Raw genomic sequence first — 22,466 nt, forward strand, 5'->3', positions numbered from 1 at the left:
TTTGAAGTATGTCCATATCTATAAACTACAGAAACAAACATGAAAAATACTTTAAAAGAATGATTCCAAACCACTGTGCAAATTTTAAGAAAAAGGAAGAAATCTACATGTAATTATCTTTTTATGTTGTAATGTACTTCTGGGAGCATCCATATGCGTTATTTTAATGTATTTTGTTTTAGGTATACTTAGGTAGGCACAGAATTATTCATTAACGAGTCACCAATGTTTCAATCACATGATTGTATATAGCATGTCATGTGACAATTAGGATTCTATTCTATTCTATGGACACTGGCAAATATCTATAAATAATTGATATTAATATAAGATAGGCATGAAGGATGGCTATGTTGAGGCATACTAAATAAAGAAGACAACACTGTTCGCTGTTTGACAATGATGAAACAAAATGGAAAGAAGAACTCCAGAGACATAAAAATGTAACATTTAGTACAAAAAGCATTTTAATCGATGATATGAATTAACAGTTAAAGACAAATATGTGGATTAAGGATAATGATCACAGAATAATGTTGATTTTTGAGTGAGGTATTCCAAAAATCGGTAGAAAATTCATTCCATTTCTGCATTTCACTCTAGTTGAATGACTGACTGATAAGAAAAATTGGTAAGGGAAAAAGGTAGAAAGAGAGAGAGTTTTCACAGCACAGAAGAACAATCAGAGCACCAATTCCGAATTGTTAAAGTAAGTAGAGTTTGTTGCATCAGTGCATAAAAGGTCTCAGCATCCAGACGTGTGTGTGTGTGTGTGTGTGTGTGTGTGTGTGTGTGTGTGTGTGTGTGTGCAACTTGCACTTGTGTGAATGTGCCTTTTGGCCATAAGTCCAACTGTATAGCAATCTTTTTGTTGTGCCTGTCTGTGATTCAACAACTCCTCTATATGGAGAGTACCAATGAACATTCATCCACAAATAGCTTATGAAACAGGATCCACAGCTTCACTCGGCCAGTTGTTGCAGTAGCCTTCATTACAGCCGTTGCTGCCCCGTCATCACACAGTGTTGCAGGAAACTCAAATTGTCACCGTTTACGTTACTGACAGAGCTAAGACATTGACATTGTCAGCAATGGCAGAGCAAGACTGGAACTACTATTATATTAGTTACTACTCATTCTAGCATTCACAATAGAGTTTCATACTATGGAAAAAAAGATATTTATCTAATTTATGCTAGGAAAATTTCATTAAACCTAAAAATAATGGAATTTAACACTATAACTGCCAAATGGTAGAAATACACACATCAAAAAAAGTTTTGTATCACCTCGGTTCCTAGGATTCTGGGCCCTGTACAGAAAATTTGAATAGAGGTCGACATAAACATCATTTCTGCCCTTTTGATTGCATATGAAAACCACACATTGCATGTTGTACCACCATACAGCAAGACCTTCAGAGGTGGTGGTCCAGATTGCCATACATACTGTCCACAAGTTCATCAAGGCACTGTTGGTCCAGATTTTCCCACTCCTCAACAGTGATTCGGCATAGATCCCTCAGAGTGACTGGTGGGTCATGTCATCCGTAAAACGCCCTTTTCAATCTATCCCAGACACGTCAATAGGGTTCTTGTCTGGAGAACATGCTAGCCACTCTAGTCGAGAGATGTCGTTATCCTGAAGGAAGTCATTCAGAGGATGTGCACATGGGGGTGCGAACTGTCGTCCATGAAGACAAATGCCTCACCAATATGCTGCCGATTTGGTTGCACTATCGGTAGGAGGATGGTATTCACGTATCGTGCAGTCATTACGGCGCCTCCCATGACCACCAGCGGCGTATGTCGGCCTCACATAATACCACCCAAAACAGCAGGGAACCTCTACTTGCTGCACTTGCTGGACAGTGTGTCTAATGGTTCAGCATGACCGGGTTGCCACCAAACACGTCTCTGACGATTGTCTGGTTGAAGGCATATGCGGCAATCATTGGTGAAGAGAACATGATGCCAATCCTGAGCAGTCCATTCGGCATGTTGTTGGGCCCATGTGTACCGCGCTGCATGGTACCATAGTTGCAAAGACAGACCTTGCCATGGACATCAAGAGTGAAGTTGCTCATCATGCAGACTATTGCACACAGTTTGAGTCATTACACGATGTCCTGAGGCTGCACGAAAATCATTATACAACATGGTGGCATTGCTATCAGGGTTCCTCAGAGCCATAATCCGTAAGTAGCGGTCATCCACTGCAGTAGTAGCCCTTGGGTGGCCTGGGTAAGGCAAGTCATTGACAGTTCCCATGTCTCTGTATCTCCTCCATGTCTAAACGACATCGCTTTGGCTCACTCCAAGATGCCTGGACCTTCCCTTGTTGAGAGCCCTTCCTGGCACAAAGTAACAACGCAGATGCGATCAAACCGCGGTACTGACCTTCTAGGCATGGTTAAACTATAGACAACATGAGCTGTGTACCTCCTTCCTGGTGGAATGACTGGAACTGATCATCTGTCAGACCCCCTCCGTCTAACAGGTGCTGCTCATGCATGGTTGTTTACATCTTTGGGCAGGTTTAGTGACATCTCTGATCAGTCAAAGCGGCTGTCTCTGTGATACAATATCTACAGTCAACATCTATCTTCAGGAGTTCTGGGAACCCAGGTGATACCAAACTTCTTTTGATGCATGTACTATCTTAACTTTTTTACAACAGCAGAAATGTTTTGGAAGCATGAGAGCAAATGTTCAATCATTTAGTATAATTAGTAGAGCGCTGTAATTTCCTTAACTGTGAAGTCCAGCTAACCCCAACATTTCAAATACTGTGAGATTTGAAGAGTGCCTGCACTCTAGGTACGTTCATTTCTATTGGTATACTATACAATCATATGAAAATGGTTTCAGAATCCAAAACTGTGCAGCACTGAAATCAAAATTAAAGGGATATCTCAATCTGTCCGATGACAGCTGGTTGGCAGAATGTACTCTCATTCGACAAATTGTGGTGGTTGTAGACCCACTTGCAACTAAAATGGTATACAAGTTTTAGACTCCAACTGCTAATACTACACACTTTAGGAATGTACCTGACTTTTAAATCCACTTCTTTAGTTTTCAAGTACCCAGTTTCACGGAGTATCCTACAATTTTCTGTTGTAACAGCATCAAATTTTTGCGTAAGTGATTCAATTTCACTATGACAAACACGAATTTCACACAACCTCTGTTCCAATTCTCTTCTTGCATTATCTCTTTCCACAAGTGCTGCATCATGTCGAAGTTTGTATTCCTCAAACTGCTTCTCCAAACTGTAACAAAAATGATTTGGCAATGAAAAAGAAACTAAAATACAGAAGTTAGACAGGCTGCAATATCTCTCTCTCTCTTTCTTTCTTTTTTTTTTTTTATTTTGTCATGACCTCTGTTGTTTTGGTTCCTATTATTAACATAGACAGCCACAGCTACTTACATTAACAGTCTTTCCAAAATGATACATTACCAAACAATGAAAACAATTTCAAGGGTAAAAATTAGAAAAAATTGTATAGAGACAAAATGTCACAAAGCAAAAAGATCAGAATAAATATGTTTCTAAGACAATACAGACAAAATCTGAGAATACATACGTTACTGTTTTTTGATGCAATGTTAAATTTTCATTCTGTAAGCTTTGCAATTTCTTCTGCAAATCAGATGCTTCACACAAAGCATTACTGAGGTCTTTCTTGACAGCAAAATAATCTTCTGATTTGCATGACAAGTTGCTTTCCAAATCACTGATCTGCTGCTCTGAAAAATTAAACAATTTTTTATTCAAAATGTGAGCAACGCAGATCATCCTCACTTTATAAATTAGACATTGACTCTAAGCAACAACTTTTCATTAAATCTACTTCTAATGGCTTTTATACATTTTATACATGACTAATAAAAGTTCCCAATTTCTGTGTGTTGTGTAAGAACAGTTGACATGAAGCTCTTTAACACAATGAAAATTAATAATAAATTTTGTATTATTTCCATTAACGCGTATCTGAAATGGAAAGTTCCACAAGAAAATGAATACTAAAACCCAATTACAATGCACACAAGAGTAACCAAAAAAAAGGAAAATTCAACTTTGTAATTTCAGTGTACACTGGAAGCACTTAAGGAGTGAGGAAATTACCTGAATTCTGTAGACCATAACAGAAAAAGAAAGCTTTTAATCAAGAATGGACATAAGTAAAATCTGGGACCAGATTTATGCCGCTGACAACTGTGTGGGTCTTACATAGCTTTAGTTGTCCTATGTCGAGAAAAACTCAGTAAAGTCAAATACAATAAGATGACACTGCCTTTAAATTAAAGGGCAATAATAGGTTTAAGATGAATTGGAGGAAGTTGATCCTTCACAGCTCTCAAGGTGACTAGGTCACTCTGAAAGTCAAAAGAATGATTTCAGGTTTCTAACAAAGTACATGGCTTCATTTGCACACACTATTTAGAAAAGAGAGGAAGAGATCTTTTGTATGTGCTCCAAGTTCATTTATGACTGCAGTTTTGAGCACGCGATGAAGGAAAAGTAAGTAAGTCATTGAAATATTGGACACAAAACGTAATTATGAATCTGCTAAATGCCACAAAATATATAATAAATCAATCATGCCAAGAAAATGACAGAAGCTGAAGAAATGGACTCAAATTTGTGGTACGGCCAGGACTTGAGCCTGGGTCTCCTGCTTACTAGGCAGATGTGCTAGCAATTACACCAACATAGCAGTATACATAACACATCTGCATGGAGTATCCTCGTCCAATGCCCTCCCTAACACAAACTTCAATTTCACGCCTTCAGCCTATTTTCTCCTTTTTAAATTGTCAGCATTGCCGAGGCTCTCTGGTATTGGAATGGCACCCCAGTTTTGTATGTAATGGGGAAATCCTGTCTGCATCTCAGTTGTGTGTGTGTGTGTGTGGGGGGGGGGGGGGGCTATAAATAAAACTGAGACGCCTATGTCTCAAGGAAAATTTAATTACATCAGATTTATGTCAAGAAAACTACAGAAATGACAAAGTTTTAAGAACAATTATTTTTTTAGTTTACCAATTAACTTCCAAAAAAGACCCTTCACTGCAGCATCAGTCTATCTATGTTTACAACTTTCAACAGTGTACAACTATTAAAAGCATATTTCCATATGGTATTTAATCACTATTGGCCACAGAGAAAAAGCAGTTGTGAGCAGGGATAAGGACATCAAAAAGTGCATTTGTGATTTATGTAAGGTTATCCTTCCAAAACCATTCTATTTTGTTGGATAAGTGACTTCCAGCATGAAAGAAATTTCCTTAAAAACAAAAGTGAATCAATGGACCCGGAAACAATTGTCCTAGAAAACAATGTAATTGTTCTGTGAATGGTTGGTGGATGGCACCTACTGCATCCACAGTACAGTCTGTAAAATCTTGGGGCAGAAACTATGTGCCAGATTAAGACTGTGCTGGATTGGAAATTGAACCCAGAACCTTACTTTTCCACAAAATACTCTTACTGCTGAGCTATTCGTACACAGGTCACAATCCACCCTCCCAATTACCGAACTTCACAGAAGTTCCCCCACATACCATGCGGGGCCAGCACTTAAGGAAAAAAGGAGATTGTGGAGGAATGGCTTATCCACAGCCTACGGGATTGCTTCCAAAATGAATTTTTAACTTTACAGTGGAGTGAGTATTGCTTCAAAACTTTCTGGTAGATTAGAGAGATGACACAGCAGTTAGTACACAATGAGGATTAGTCATCAAAAGTGAAACCAGCAAGGAGAGTGATCAAAAGAATGGTATGTACTACAATCAGATACACTACTGTTACAATTTTTTGTGAAGAAGGTATGACAGTAAAATCAGACAATGTGTCCAAATAATACAGAATAAATAGTTCACTCAGGGTCCATTTATACCCTGATGACAGCTCATTACAAACCCAAATATACCTGTTCCAATTAACAATCCAATTATTGTATATGTGACTTGTTTTTCCTCTCACAAGTCAGAGAAACCATCCATGGCCATCAGTCACTGGGAACAACTGTGTGTACCTAAGAAACATTCCTGAAGAAAATTCCAGAGGTAGCATAATGTGTAAACTTCAGTAATTATTTTGAGAATATGAACCTGACCAGATAACTTGCTGGAATTCACTTGGAGAGGATGTTAAGTTTTTTGGAAAAACATGAGTTTGCATTACTGTCTCAAAATTTTACGAGGTCTCCTGATAGTCAATGTTATATTTGACAGAAAGGAAAGAAAGAAGGAAGATTATGGTTCAACTTTCCAATGATGACAAGAGCATTAGAGATGTAAGAGATTCAAATTTTAAGCACACTTGCGAGTAATAGTAAGTCACTGTTACATACGAGTTGAGTATGCAATTCAACAGGATTATATGGAATCTAATCTCTAGAAGGTAAGTATCTGAAAGACTGGACAATGTATGAGAAATGATCAAAATGATGATGAATATAATATATGTGTTTTTGTGGGAGAAACAAAGCCTTTCCTCAGAGCAATCATCTTGAGAAAGCGGCCCATCCAGCTGCATAAGAACTTTAAAAGACCATCTCACAATGACAACAAAGACAGCAGTTACTTATCAATATATTAATATAAATAATTAAAAATATAATTTAATGTGTGTGTGTGTGTGTGTGTGTGTGTGTGTGTGTGCGCACATGCATCCACACACCATTCCTCATACTTTGTAAAACTGTTATTTCAGTCATCACATCAAATATCAAATAAAACGAGAATTTTATGAAATAAGTGCAAAGGTTTTCTTTCTTGGGTACATGTGAATATGCATGTGCTTGTGCACATGCATGGCTGATCCCAAATTAATAACATGAAAAACCACTTTGAGAACATGGAAAATTTGGTTAACTGTTCCTTAGATGGACATTAAAAATTACTGAAATAAAAATATGACTCTCAATATTTATTACAAGAATAGTGAACACACAGTCCAAATTACAGAACTATGATTCTGATAGTTCTGGGACATTTTTAAAAAAAGCAGATGAATCGTCCACACTGAAAGACAACATTAAAATAAGCTATCTAGCAATTTGGGCAGGAGTCTAATAACACACAAAACTTTAAAACCTTTTCCATACCAGTCTCAATCTAATTTAAAACAGTGCATCCAGAAGAACCACAGCTCTCTTGTCATGGTATAAAATGCAACTTACCGCTGGAGGAGGTGTTGGTGGATCAAGGTGACCTATTCTGAACTATGTTAAAGCCACTTCTTTCCAAAGTTATAACTGGAGGGATGTTTGCCGCAGTGAAACTGCTGGTTTCACAAACTAAGGTTTGTTATTTCGTACCTCTAGCTACACATTCTCAAAATTACACTTAACTCTCCTCAATGAGATAGTAGCACCCAAGTGGACAGCACAAGGTAGAACGTTATATTCCTTGCAAAAGTCCCTTTCTGCCACATCAGCTTGTTCAATTCCCCGCAATCCTGTGTAACCCGGTACCTGGCAGAATGATACTTCCTACCGTTTCCATAGTAGCATGTCAAATGTGTTTTGTCTGCTGTGTACATTTTTTTCTGTTGGATAAATGGAATGTACAGCAGTTAGGGAACCAGAACCAACGAGAAAATAATTACATTGAATGTACCTCATCTGCTCTATCACCTTCAGGATTGCATAGTGCCCTGTGTATAAGATTGTAAATCTGCAGTGAAGTCAAATCCCAAAGGCGCAGTCAAGAGAAATTACTGTGCAGCTGACAGAACTGCCCTGCTTAGAACGAGCAGTATAAACAGCTGGTAAAATTACAATGTTTATCAAAAAATGCATTAAAGCTCTTCCCCCCCCCCCTCCCCCACCCAAATAAAATGTGACTGTGTACAAGAGTCCTTATCCTGCGCCTCACTACTGACCAACCTTTAGTTAGACGATTCACTTGCACTAATCCCAGAACAGTTTTGTTGCTCCTCAGAGATTTGTATCAACATGTTCCACTTACAGTTAGTGAAAAATAACAAACTGATCACTGGGAAGGACTGGAACTTACTCGCATGTCACACCATGAGGAACTTTGGCTGGATGGTCACAGGTGGTTCCTCATGCTCTGCGCAGTGGCTAGGTACAGGGCTTGTCCTGGACGTTTCAATCACCAAACTAGTGCCCTCACTGAATTGAGTCTATTAGTCTCCTTCCTCCACCAGCCCTTATTCCCTTCCCTACTCCCACTCCAGCCCCATACAAACCGTCTCCCCCAATGCATCTCCAAAGTCCTCTCCCCCTCCCTCCCACACAGCCCCCTGATGCTGTACTTGGCAGCCCACCATCCTGGCCCCAACATGTCCCTGCACATTCCCTCACACAGCACTACAGCATTTTACCTCACTCCCGTCCTGCTATCCCTCCCTCCATCTGACACCTCTGCTGTACTCCCACTATCCACTTAACCTAGAGGAGAGACAGCTCCTGGAGATGACAGTCTCTCTCTCTCTCTCTCTCTCTCTCTCTCTCTCTCTCTCTCCCCCTCCTTCCCTGTGTGTGTGTGTGTGTGTGTGTGTGTGTGATCTGATGAAAGACTTCGGACAGCTAAAAGTAAATATACAACATTTTGCTTTTAAATTTGCCTGTCCGCTATTCAACAGCTCCTCCTCCATATGGTCAGCAGCAGCCTATCCTACAAAAAGTTATTCTATCCTAGATTTTCTATTTTTTTTTAACCATCATGATGGCAACCCATAACTGCAACGCAAATGATAAAAAATAGTGAGACTGTCAGGGAATTTATATGTACTCATATCTTTGCTTGATGACAGACTCCTGAACTTCATACAATTAGATGGTTTTTGCAACTGTAAAAAGTAATGACTGCACAACCACTGAATGAAACAGATTACTTGTGACACCTGTGATTCATGTAGACAAAATTATCATTGCAAGAAGAAACCTTAGTCGTGTTCGTAGTGATGACTCACATAGCTCATTTAAATTTTAACTATTTCAATGACAAACAAAACTTTCTTTTTTTGTTTATGGTGAAACTGTTAGTGTTAGATCATAACATTACAAATTTCTGACACTGAAAATAAGGTGCTTCTTCTCTTGAATAGTACGGTTTCAGCAGGACACAGGGCTCAAATGATCAAAATATTGGCAACATTTGGTCAATGAGTAATTCCTCAACAAAAACAGTTTAATATCTGCTTTACTTAATGTTTCTCAGCGTAACTTCTTTTCTGGAGCAGTACCTATTCGGGAGAGGGGAGCAGCAGGATTTGGGGGGAGAGAGGGACAGCACAACATGAATTAAAGTAGGAAATGTAGCCTAAATATTAGTCAAAGTTTTGACACTGATAAATGAGATAGATGAATAATGTTCTGGACAAAAAGTTACTGCCAGTTGTGAAGTGTTAAGTGTCAAAGAAGATAATTCAAATAGCCTCCATACTGAAACCCATCAGCTAGTAATAAATTTCAATGTGTAGCAGTTTTGGCAATTTGGTATTTAAGCTCACCAGCAAAGGCTCCTTAGTGACAGCTATTATCCTACCTGTTTTTGGGAGCTACATACATGCAGAAGACATCTAAGTCCTACTGATACAACCAGTACATAGCATGACTTGTTCAAAGGGCAGAAGGATATTGAGCCTTTTGGAAAGTATACAAAATCAATATTACACTAATATTGTTACGAAATGGATTCACATTTTGCTGACTCAGCTGTTTGTGATATATGAAAATTTCTGTTGGACCGGTACTCAAACCCGGATTTCCTGCCTATTGCGAGTGGTTACCCTAATCACTTCAGCTACCTGAATATGCCTCCAGAACCGATCCAAACTTCCACATGTCACAGAGTCCACAATCCTTATGCTCACACATTCCATGATTCCGGCACAGGGAGGGACAAATATTTTATCATTATTTTTATCTGTTGAGGCCTGGATACTTTACTGATGGTTACAATGCATCTATCTTCACACAACAATGTCCTCCAGACTCTGTGACATATGGAAATTGGAAGTGGTCCTGGAGGTGTGCTCGGGTACCCAAAGTGCTTAAGGCAACCGTTTGCAATGGAGGTAACTAGGGACAACACAGAACAAGAAAGACATAGACAAAGACCAGAAAAGAGGAATTAAAATAAAGGTTGAGTCTAGGTAAAGCACAAATTTCCATGTGTCGCAAACAGAAGGTGTAAATCCAGATTCACAAAAAAGGCGAATATGTTGCATCATATTTACCACAACTGTAATCATCAGTACAGTGTATGTCACATTAAACACATATGCACGTCAAAAGGACATTGTAATGTGAAGATAAGTACACTGCAGAAAGACAGGCATTGTAACCATCAGTATCCCTAATAATGGTCAAATGAAATACTAATTGAATGATTCTTTGTGAAACCATGCAGTTAAATCTTACTCATCTCTATAAATGCATATAGAAGTTGGGCTACAGCAGCACTCACCACTGGGCAACACTAAATAAATCTTGTAACAGGAAACAATAAGCCTGTTTCAGCACAAGACTTTGGCTGGTTGGTTGGTTTGTGGGGGTTGAAGGGACCACACTACGAAGCCCATCAGTCCCTTTTTCCACAACCATGAAAACCCACAAGGAATAAAAACAAGCAATGGAGGTAACTAGGGACAACACAGAACAAGAAAGACATAGACAAAGACCAGAAAACAGGAATTAAAAACACACAGAGCATTACCGTGGTTGGCCGACCATGGAAACAAGAAAGGAAAAGCCAACCATCAAGAGAGAGACACTAAAAACTGCAATCTAAAACAATAGGCCAAAGGCCAGACCCGACACAAAAAAAGAGACAGTCCTCAGATCGAGTGGTAAGAGCCCCCTGCATGAATAAAACTCTAAACTAAGCCTCCCATTGCAGTGTCATCTGTTAAAAGTGCAGGGAACGTATCAGTCAGTGCAAATGTCCGCCTGAGTGCAGTTAAGATCGGCCAAGCCAACAAGATGTGGACCACTGTCAACGCTGATCCACAGCGACATAGAGGTGGGTTCTTGCGGGGCAATAAATGACCATGTGTCAGTCAGGTGTGGGCAATGCGAAGCCAACAGAAAACAACCACGTCCTTGCAAGAGGCTCGCAAGGAGGAGCGCCACACACCAGTAGCCTCCTTGATGACCCGAAGTTTGTTGGGAGAAGGCAAGGTGCGCCATTCAGTACCCCCAAGCATCAAGGACTTTTTGTCGCAATACTGACTGGAGATCAAATTCTGGAAGGCCAATCTCCAGGACCGTGACACTGATAGCCTGTTTGGCCAGTGTGTCAACACTTTCATTACCTAGGAAGCCGACATGACCCGGGGTCCACACAAAACCCAAGGAGCAGTCGTAATGGGCAAGAGTATGGATGGACTCCTGGATAGCCATCACCAGACGAGAGCGAGGAAAACACTGGTCAAGAGCTCGGAAACCACTCAGGGAGTCACTACAGATAACAAAGGACTCACCTGAGCAGGAGCAGATATACTCTAGGATGCGAGAGATGGCGACAAGCTCTGGAGTGAAAACACTGCAGCCATCCAGCAATGAGCATTGTTCAGATTGTTCCCCAAGAGTCGAAGCATAACCAACTCGACCAGCAACCATCGAACCGTTGGTATAGACTATGGAAGAGCCGGGAAACGTGGCAAGGACAGAAAGTTAAGTGTCGGCGGAGGGCCTCAGGAGGGACTGAGTCTTTCGAGCCTTTTGCCGAATCCAGCTGAAGGCATGGACGGGGCATACACCACAGGGGTATATGTATATGGGCCCGGGAAACAGGTGGGAGAGGAAAAAACTCAAGCCCAGAGAGAAGAGATCAGACGTGAACCGTAATCGGACACCCCGACCGGGACCGCTATGTGGGAAGATGGACGACCGAGGTGGGGAACAAAACAGTAATTTGGATGCCTGGGCAAGGTACAAACACGTGCAGCATAAGCGGCCAGGAGTCGGTGCTGGATCTGCAATGGAGGAACACCAGCCTCCACATTACAGTGGCTTGTGCGGAAAGCTCCAGCTGCGAGTCGGATCCCGCAGTGAAGTATGGGGTCAAGCAACCACAACGCGGAAGGCGATGCCGAACTGTAAGACATAATCAAGATGGGACTGAATCAACGCCTGATACAGTCGGAGAAGGGTAGACCGATCGGCACCCCAGCTAGTGTGACTCAAGCAACATAGAGCATTAAGACGACGCCAGCATGTTGTTTAAGCTGCCGAATATTAGTGAGCCAAGTTAACCAGGCATCAAAAAGCAATCCTAAAAACCGATGTATCTCCACCACAGCAGGAGGTTCACCATCAAGATAAAGCCATGGCTCAGGGTGAAAAGTGCGATGCTGGCAGAAATGCATGACTCAAGTCTTGGCGGCCAAAAACCGGAAGCCGCACGATACCACCCAAGACTGCGCCTTGCGGATAGCACCCTGCAGCTGCCGTTCAGCAATTGCAATGCCAGTGGAGCTATGGTACAGGCAAAATCATCAGCTACAAAGAAGCCAATATGGATGTTCCAACAACTGCAGCTAGCCCATTGATAGCAACTAAACAGAGGCAGACACTCAAGAAACAGCCTTGCGGGACCCCGTTCTCCTGGACTCGGGAGGAACTATGGAAGTGACCAATTTGCACATGGAAGGAATGAAGCAACAGAAAATTTTGAATAAAAATCGGGAGCGGGCCACTAAGGCCCTACCCATGACGCCTGGTGAGGATGTGATGTCGCCATGTTGTATCATATGCCTTCCACACATCAAAAAAGACGGCAACCAGATACTGACGGCGGTCAAATGCCGTACAGATGGCAGATTCCAGGTAGACCAGATCATCGGTGGCAGAGCGGCCCTTACAGAACCCACCATGAGATGGAGCCAGAAGGCCCCAAGAATGAAGTAGCCATCTCAACCTCCGGCTCACCATACGTTCAAGCAACTTGCACAGAATGTTGGTGAGGCTAATGGGGAAGTAGCTGTACACCTCCAGTGTGTTCTTGCCAGGCTTCAACACTGGTACAACTATGCTTTCCCGCCACTGAGACGGGAACTCACCCTCAACCCAGCTACGGTTGAAAAGGTCTAGGAGTTGTCACTGGCAGTCCACCGAGAGGTGTTTGAGCATCTGACAGTGGATGCGATCTAGCCCAGGAGCCGTATCAGCGCAAGCAGGTAGGGCACTTTGGAATTCCCACTCACTGAATTGAGCATTGTACGATTCAGCATGGTGTGTATGGAATGAAAGGCTCTGAAGTTCCAGTCGCTCTTTCAGGAAGCGGAAAGCCAGCAGGTAATTCGTAGAAGTAGAACTCTGAGCATAATGCTCTGCTAAGAGGTCCGCAATTGTGTCTAATTCAGTACAGATTGCTCCATTCAGGAAAAGACCAGGGATGCTGATGGGGGTATGATATCCAGAGTCGCCTAATCTTGGCCCAAACCTGCAATCGAGAGGTACAGATACCAATGGTAAAGACATACCTTTCCCAGCACTCCTGCTTCCGTTGGCGAATAAGGCATCAGACTCAGGCATGGAGCCGCTTAAAGTAAGGAGGAGTTGCCAATACATGCTGTGGGACACCACCATCCAGTGGAAGACAGATACAGCAGACAGTAACAGCCTGAGGCGTCCACACCCGAACAGCGACAGCCTCTGAAGGTAAACAGAGTTAAGGACGTAGATGCAGATTCCACCAGATATCCTTGCATAAGCTGCTCCACCAGATATCCTTGCATAAGCTGCTCCACCGGATATCCTCGTATAAGCTGCCCGATTCTTATAACAACTCCAATAGCCATGGAAGGCAGGGGTTCGCGTTGCCAGAAACCAAGTTTCCTGGAGAGCAACGCAGAAGAAAGGGTGAAGGCTGATAAGTTGTTGGAGCTCAGCAAGGTGGTGGAAAAAACCGATGAAATTCCACTGGTGAATAACACTGTCCGCAGCCAAAAATGGCATGAAGGGACCAAGGAGGCAGATTACGCCACTGGGTCTCCTGCTGCCACCGACTGAGTACCTGTGAGATTGACATCCATTGCATCTGAGAGTCCGGCGATATCTAGGTCCTCAGCAGATGCCAAAATCTCCACCTCACCCTCAGACGCAGCTCATAGGGTGCAGTGGTCTGGGTGCCACCGCTAGGTCTGGATTCTTGGGTGCCTTCTTTTTGGGTTTCTCTCACTGTTCCTTCAATGGTTCTGGCTGGGAGGGCTTCACTGGGTCAGTCTACATCTACACTTATACTCCGCAAGCCACCCAATGGTGTGTGGTGGAGGGCACTTTACGTGCCACTGTCATTATCTCCCTTTCCTGTTCCAGTCGCGTATGGTTCGCAGGAAGAACGACTGCCGGAAAGCCTCCGGGCACGCTCGAATCTCTCTCTAATTTTACATTCGTGATCTCCTCGGGAGGTATAAGTAGGGGGAAGCAATATATTCGATACCTCATGCAGAACTGCACCCTCTCGAAACCTGGACAGCAAGCTACACCGCAATGCAGAGCGCCTCTCTTGCAGAGTCTGCCACTTGAGTTTGCTAACCATCTCCGTAACGCTATCACGCTTACCAAATAACCCTGTGACGAAACGCACCCCTCTTCTTTGGATCTTCTCTATCTCCTCTGTCAACCCAACCTGGTATGGATCCCACACTGATGAGCAATACTCAAGTATAGGTCGAATGAATGTTTTGTAAGCCACCTCCTTTGTTGATGGACTACATTTTCTACAGACTCTCCCAATGAACCTCAACCTGGCACCCGCCTTACCAACAATTAATTTTATATGATCATTCCACATTAAATCGTTCCGCACGCATACTTCCAGATATTTTACAGAAGTAACTGCTGCCAGTGTTTGTTCTGCTATCATATAATCATACAATAAAGGATCCTTCTCTCTATGTATTTGCAATACATTACATTTGTCTATGTTAAGGGTCAGTTGCCACTCCCTGTACCAAGTGCCTATCCGCTGCAGATCTTCCTGCATTTCACTGCAATTTTCTAATGTTGCAACTTCTCTGTATACTACAGCATCATCTGCGAAAAGCTACATGGAACTTCCAACACTATCTACTAGGTCATTTATATATATATTGTGAAAAGCAATGGTCTCATAACACTCCCCTGTGGCACGCCAGAGGTTACTTTTACGTCTGTAGTCGTCTCTCCATTGAGAACAACATGCTATGTTCTGTTTGCTAAAAACTCTTCAATCTAGCCACATAGCTGGTCTGATATTCCGTAGGCTCTTATTTTGTTTATCAGGTGACAGTGCGGAACTGTATCGAACGCCTTCCGGAAGTCAAGGAAAATGGCATCTACCTGGGAGCCTGTGTCTAATATTTTCTGGGTCTCATGAACAAATAAAGCGAGTTGGGTCTCACACGATCGCTGTTTCCGGAATCCATGTTGATTCCTACAGAGTAGATTCTGGGTTTCCAGAAATGACATGATACGCGAGCAGAAAATATGTTCTAAAATTCTACAACAGATCGATGTCAGATATATAGGTCTGTAGTTTTGCGCATCTGCTCGACGACCCTTCTTGAAGACTGGGACTACCTGTGCTCTTTTCCAATCATTTGAAATCTTCCACTCCTCTAGAGACTTGCGGTACACGGCTGTTAGAAGGGGGGCAAGTTCTTTCGCATACTCTGTGTAGAATCGAATTGGTATCCCATCAGGTCCAGTGGACTTCCCTCTGTTGAGTGACTTCAATTGCTTTTGTATTCCTTGGACACTTATTTCGATGTCAGCCATTTTTTCATTTGTGTGAGGAGTCTCACGGACTGAGGACGACCATGAAGTCCTACAACCAGCCACTGGCGGGTGGCTGCTTTTCCACTTGTCGGAACGTGGGGAGTGACCCAAGGGACCCCTTCCTGGCGAGAGGAGCCGAAGAAGACATATGCTTCTCCGGCTGAGAAGTGGGGGCTGGTGTCCCCGATGGTTGGCGGGGACAGGGAGGGGGGGGGGGGGGGGGTGTTGCTCCCGAAGTAGGAGGTGCAGGAGCAACAGGAAGGGAAGTGGCCCCCATCATCAAGGGGGCTGGTGGAGTCTGACGGCTCTGAGAGCCAACTGTACGTGGCGAAACAGGAGACGGTAGAACCTTTGTCGCAGCAGTGGTGTAGGTAGATGTCATATGCACAGGATGGAGCCTCTCGTATTTTCGCTTAGCCTCAGTGTCGGTCAAGCGGTCCAAGGTCTTGTATTCCATTATCTTCCCATTCTTTCTGTAGAATCCTACAGTCCGGCGAGCAATGGGAATAGTGCTCTCCGCAGTTAACACAGATGGGAGGTGGGGCACATGGAGTATTGGGATGCGAAAGACATCCACAATCTCGACACGTGACGCTGGAAGTACAACGGGAAGATATACGGCCAAACTTCCAGCATTTAAAACACCACATCGGGGTAGGATGCATGGCTTCACATCACAGCGGTAAACCATCACCTTGACCTTTTCGAGTAATGCGTCACCTTCAAAGGCCAAGATCTAGGTACCGGTGGCAACCTGATTATCCCTCAGACCCCAATGGATGTGCCAGACGATGTGAACACCTCGTTGTTCTATGTTGTCGCGCAATTCATCATCAGACTGCAAAAGAAGATCCCTGTGGAATATAAGACCCTGAACCATATTCAAGCTCTTATGGAGCATGATGGGAACAGAAACATCCCCCAGCTTGTCACACGCAAGGAGCACCATGTAAGGCGCTCTTTCCCCAATTGGTTCGCTCTTCAGGAAAATTTGGAAATATGGAGGTCAAACCCTACAGGGGACCATCACATAAAGGCCGAAACGTGTGAGACTCCTTTTAGTCGCCTCTTAAGACAGGCAGGAATACCGCAGGCTTACTCTAACCCCCAGACCCAGCGGGGGGAGGGGGGGGCATTACCTAGCTACAGAAGGAGAATTTCTGCGGAGGTGATAGGCATTATTAAATTGTGGACTGACAATATGTTTCGAAAAAGAAATAGATTTGTTTCTCCGTAAAGTAGAACAGACCATACCAGTGACCACACTGCACCTGCAGTGCAATTAGGAACCAATTTCTTAATATTAAAAACAAAAGCTATCAAACTGTGTAATATAACTGAAATTATGTGGTCTTAATAAATAATGAGAATATGAGAGAATGGGGGGGAGAACATAATTTTGTGAAAAGTGTACTACTCAGCCTCTCCTCAAATGGTTTGATACCTTCGTCTGCAACTGATTGAAAATTGTGCTATAATATTCAATTCTACTTGCTATCTGAAAATGCATAGAACTAAAACCTCCCTAAACAGCTTTTAAGGAAATTCTTGAACACTGTACTTCAAGTTTTACACCTAAATTAAAATCAACTTATAAAAAGTAAGTTTTCAATGTACAAGGTTTGATACAAAAATACACAAAACTTTTGTTTTTTTCAAATACGTTTATTTAAAGATCAATATTGATTTCGTCCCCTTCCAAGTACTTTGTATGAGATGTGATTTATTTGCACCAGCGCATTTCTTCACTCTTTGAAATCACTTGCCACGGTGTCTGGTTCCTTCAAATATTCTGTCTCTTCAGTGTCGGGGAAAACAAAATCCTTGGATTGTCATTTTCAGCCTCAGGATTAGGAAGAATTCCCAGTAGGTGATGATCAGAAAATACAAATGCTGAGGCATCATAATGGTACCATATTTTTGCCAAAAATTCAAGAACCAGTAGTGAACTCTGTGAAGGTGCATTATCTTAGTGCAACTGTCATGCCACAAATCCAGGTATTTTCTTTCAATTCCTGTTGTTAACAATAAGTATCTTCATTTTTTTTGGTGTTTTCCAAATTTTTACAGGACATGTACACCCAATGATGTCAAACAATTTGCACCTATTTTGATGAAATCTCCATACCTCAACTGTACTTAGATTGAGCTTTCCGATGGGCCAACAACTACAATGACAATTCAAGAGCTTTAGCAAGTAAAGCTAAATATTGACCCAAAGTGGTTGTTTAAACATGAAGGCTTCCACGTGGATCCTTTGTGGTGAGATATACCATTAATGAACAATATGCCATAGTGTGATTTCTGTGGGTAGATGGAGTGAGCACTTGCGATGGAAAAAGGATGGTGCTGTCACCCATCAACAAGGTGAATACACTTATTTGTGCAAGCCACCAGTTACGGCAGAAGCCATGAATTCATGTATTACTGTGTCCGCCCCCGGTAGCTGAGTGATCAGCGCGACAGACTGTCAATCCACAGGGCCCGGGTTCGATTCCCGGCTGGGTCGGAGATTTTCTCCGCTCAGGGACTGGGTGTTGTGTTGTCCTAATCATCATCATTTCATCCCCATCGACGCGCAAGTCGCCGAAGTGGCGTCAAATCGAAAGACTTGCACCAGGCGAACGGTCTACCCGATGGGAGGCCCTCGTTACACGACATTTCATTTTCATGTATTACTGTAAGCCTGCACCTTAAGGGCTCTGAAGAACCTTACAGAAATCTGCAAGCAACAGCATGTAGGGGTTGCCACACAGTTCACCAGTTAGTTTGATAACATGTAAAGCATTCATTGATTACATTTTCATGATCCAGACCCATGGCAAGGGCAACCTTTATTCTTTCCTCCATAACCTCAACATCTACTCCCAAATCCACTTCACTTGATCCTTCTCAACTCAATGAGCCACCTTGGTGAAAAGCAGTCATCAAAAATGCTGATAATCTTACCAGACCCTTCACTGACAGATGTTATCCTACCCAATTTATCCACAAACAGATCGTGCATACCATCTCCTCTGACACCAGTAAACCTATTCCAATGAGTTTCTTCTTGCATACAAAAGGTTTCATTTCCTTACCAACCCTTTACTGCATATTATGATCTGTTGAATTGTCAGACACATATCTCATAAAATATTCCGGTCACCTTACACACTTTGCTGCTGACGGGGGCCTGCTAATTAGTACCCAATAACAGTGCTCCAGCAATATGTAATGGACCTTGTATCCTCTTGCATAGTCACAGTGTTGGAAAGAAAATTCACACCATCTGCCAAAATTACCATGGAACACCAAAGTTTGTTGTAAGAACTGTTACATTTAACAAAACGCTTTTACAAATAAAACAGTTCCTTAATATTCCACACATAGCTCAACAGATCATCCACATATTCAAATCTTGGCTCAACATCACAAACAGTTTAATTCAAGTTCTCTCTCATAATTAACACAACAATTATTCAATTGTCTCTTTCCTTCTTTAGATTTCTGTTGTTACAACGTCCTTTACTCAGATTAGCAAAGCACAGGCAAGCCACCAATCCAAAACACAGGCAGCCACACCCAGCATGTGGGGACACTCAACTGCTTCTTGCCTTCTCAATACTATGCATTTCATCCTTTTTGCCTCCACTGGTGCACCTCTCAGACGGAAATGTGCACAGTGGAAGTTTTCCAACTTAATATAGTTAAGAATGGCATGACTAGGTCACACTGACACCTTGCATTGCGCCATGAGTGAAGGGGTTACTGAAACCGCCTTGTTACACCTCACTGTCACAGCCACTGACTAGTATTCCTTTGACCACCCACTATTACCCTGGCTTTGAAAAACTCAATATCAATTCAGCTGTTGTATATTATGCATCCTAAGTGAAAAGATGCAAGTTTTAACTATTATGAGACTTTTTCAAAGAAAACAATTTTTAACCACCTTCCATCAGTATCAAAGTACATGGTAGACAAATCCAGAAATGTGAGGTCTGTAAAAGGAATCTTTGGAAGACCAGATCCCTATTGTGGTCATCCTGTAGAAGCAGCTCAGCTTCAAATGGTGCAGTCCATTTATCTGGAAGATAAATGGGGCTGTTCTCACCAGAGTACCAACAAAAAAAGACACTGTAACTGTTGTGAAAGTGGAGAAGTACATGACTCGCAGTATTACAGAAACTTTTGCAATTTACAAGAGCAACTATACAACTTCACATATTGGAAGATCAAAATTTTATGCACTACAACCTAAGTGGGTAGTTTCACACCCACCTAGAGATGTCTGTTTATGTGTGTACTGCACGAATTTTGAACATTGTGTGGTAATTTTGAAGAACTTATTGGAGCATGCGACATATGAAACCTTGCTTGGGCATGTGAAGTCATTAGTAGTCTGTGACATAAAGTGAGAGACTTGTTTGTTTCAAGAATGTGGTGACTGCCCTGGAAAGGGAGGACTGTTTTTATATACACTTGGCCTGGAAGACGAAGCAGATAACTCTGAAGAAATTAGATATGCTACATGGGAGGAAAAGAAACTAATTAAGAAAACAGTTGTGTTTGACAGTTTCATTGGTGAACTTGGTAAATGGTCAGTGAAAGCAGTAACACACCGGCATCTGAAGAAATTGCAACAACACATTGCAGAAGTGAAAGGGTGTGTACAGGCTGAAGAACTACGTTTAATGCTTTGAGAACTGGTCTGTAATTCTCCCACAAGAAATACGAGGGTATCATTGGAGTAATGACCATGTTTCAATTTTTGTAGGAGCGAAATATTTTCCTAACACCACCTCAAGTGTTCGAATTATAAGTGATGACACAGGACATGACTCAGCATATGCTTTGCTAGCAATGCGCAAAATCCTTCTGCAAACATGGGCAGATGAGGTCATAATCATTTCTGATGGTCCTCCTAGTCATTTTAAAATTCGTTACCAGCTGTTTGAATCGATTAAGTCACTTGTGCCAACTGATTGGCTATACAGTGCTATTGGTCACAGGAAGCCTACTGAAGCACTATGCCACAAAAAATAATCTTTCCAGACCAAATATAGCTGATTCAGAATTCTGAGGATTTTACAAGAGTTGTGAATTCTTACACATCCATAGCCCTCATTCTTTTGTCCAAAGAGGAAATCGTAGATTTCTGTGAACAGAAAAAATAAGAATGGTCCAACAAACTACTTCTGTGAAAGGAATTCAGAAGATACATTTTTCGACGCAAAGTGATGGGCGAACTCATATTGCACACACTTTAACGAGCAAGAAAGAAGAAATTTCATTCGTTCAGCCAACACCTCATAAACAGAAGGATAATATTCAGATTCACAACCTGAGAAGGGGGATGCTTGTGATGTGTGTGTATGACTGTGACTGGTGGATTGCAGAGATTATAGACACCAGTTATGAGTTAAACAAAACTGTAGTAAACTTTATGCTACCACATGGGCCAGCTGTTGGATATACGTTTCCAGCTGAAGGACAGCAATAATGCCATCAGTGCTCACTTCCTATTCACAATGTTTTGAAGATTGTAAGTGCTCCAGTTCCTATTGGTTCAACGGGAAGGCATAATTCTATATCAAAGGAAGATACGGAAGCTGTGGAATGAAATAAACTAAACTTAACCTTACACAATGAATTTAAAACATTACTAGGACCAAATTCATTTAATGGAACAACATTCATCTTCATTTCAATCTTTATTATAATACTATTTAACAATTTCATAGGATTATTCCCCTCCGTTTAGTTCACTGACTGGCTAATTTCAGTACAAAACAGAGTCTACAGAAGTTGCATAAGTCAAAACCTTTATGTCTTTGGACCTTTCACACACATTTTGGAACCACTTAAAATGCTTAAAAAATGAGTCTCTTACTCATCTTCCAAAACTAAAATTATGTTAAATAAGGCTAGGTTTTGATTTTTATGAGCCCATTATGTGATAATGTGGTAATAAAAAGGTTTCATGTATGGCAAAAAGTTCAATCGTTTATAAAACCTGTTCAATCTAAAAGTGTAAGCTCTCCTTTTCAAGGAATGTAGAACTATATGGTACTAATCAACAGAAAAAAAATCAAAACTTCATGGAGTGGCATTTTTGAAAAAAAAAATCCATTAATTATTTTTAAAAAAAGTTCAGAATGCTATAGTAAAAGAACTTTGAGCCCAAATGGAGGATTTATTTGCAATCATACAGCAATTATCTTTAGAATAAAAAAAATAAATAAAAAATCCAGAACTGTACCAGCGATACAGAATTTTGAATTGTTCCCCAAAATTTATACCTTCAAAAGATTTGCGCAGTGTCATCTTTGGAGGGCTGTATCTTGGAGCAGAAATTTTTTTGGAGACAACAAAAACAATACGTATTCCTTACTTAGTCCTCCATTTTAACATATGCTAAATTCAATAACATGACTATGAAGGTAAGATTTTTTCCTAGCCTGCCTGCATTGATATGGACCATGCCATGTACAGTTCACGGTGGAAGTGGGAGGACAATACACAGACTTGTATAGGCTTGTCTGTGAGCCTGTGCAAACTTGCAGATGCTGTCTGCTAACCTGCTGAAACTTTCTGCAGACAATTGTTTCAGCAAATAATGATTCGCTACTTCCGTTTCTGATATATCTTATTCTATTAATCCAGATATTGAAAAATGTACTTTTGAGTCATATTTGTAATTTTTTTCATATCTTCCAACTGTATATCAAAG

At 41.6% G+C, this 22,466-nt stretch overlaps 1 protein-coding gene across 1 annotated transcript in view; it reads right to left on the reverse strand.

Moving 5' to 3' along the window:
- The window catches only part of LOC126175006 (nucleoprotein TPR-like), a 361,682-nt gene that overhangs the window by 320,591 nt on the left and 18,625 nt on the right, over positions 1 to 22,466 (reverse strand). Inside the window, exons 2-3 of the mRNA XM_049921492.1 lie at positions 3,593 to 3,755; positions 3,053 to 3,274 (exon numbers count right to left, since the gene is read on the reverse strand). Coding sequence (XP_049777449.1) covers positions 3,053 to 3,274; positions 3,593 to 3,755 — 385 coding nt within the window. The remainder of the gene's footprint in view (positions 1 to 3,052; positions 3,275 to 3,592; positions 3,756 to 22,466) is intronic.

This window comes from Schistocerca cancellata, chromosome 3, assembly GCF_023864275.1.
Source record: "Schistocerca cancellata isolate TAMUIC-IGC-003103 chromosome 3, iqSchCanc2.1, whole genome shotgun sequence".
Classification (NCBI taxonomy): domain Eukaryota; kingdom Metazoa; phylum Arthropoda; class Insecta; order Orthoptera; family Acrididae; genus Schistocerca; species Schistocerca cancellata.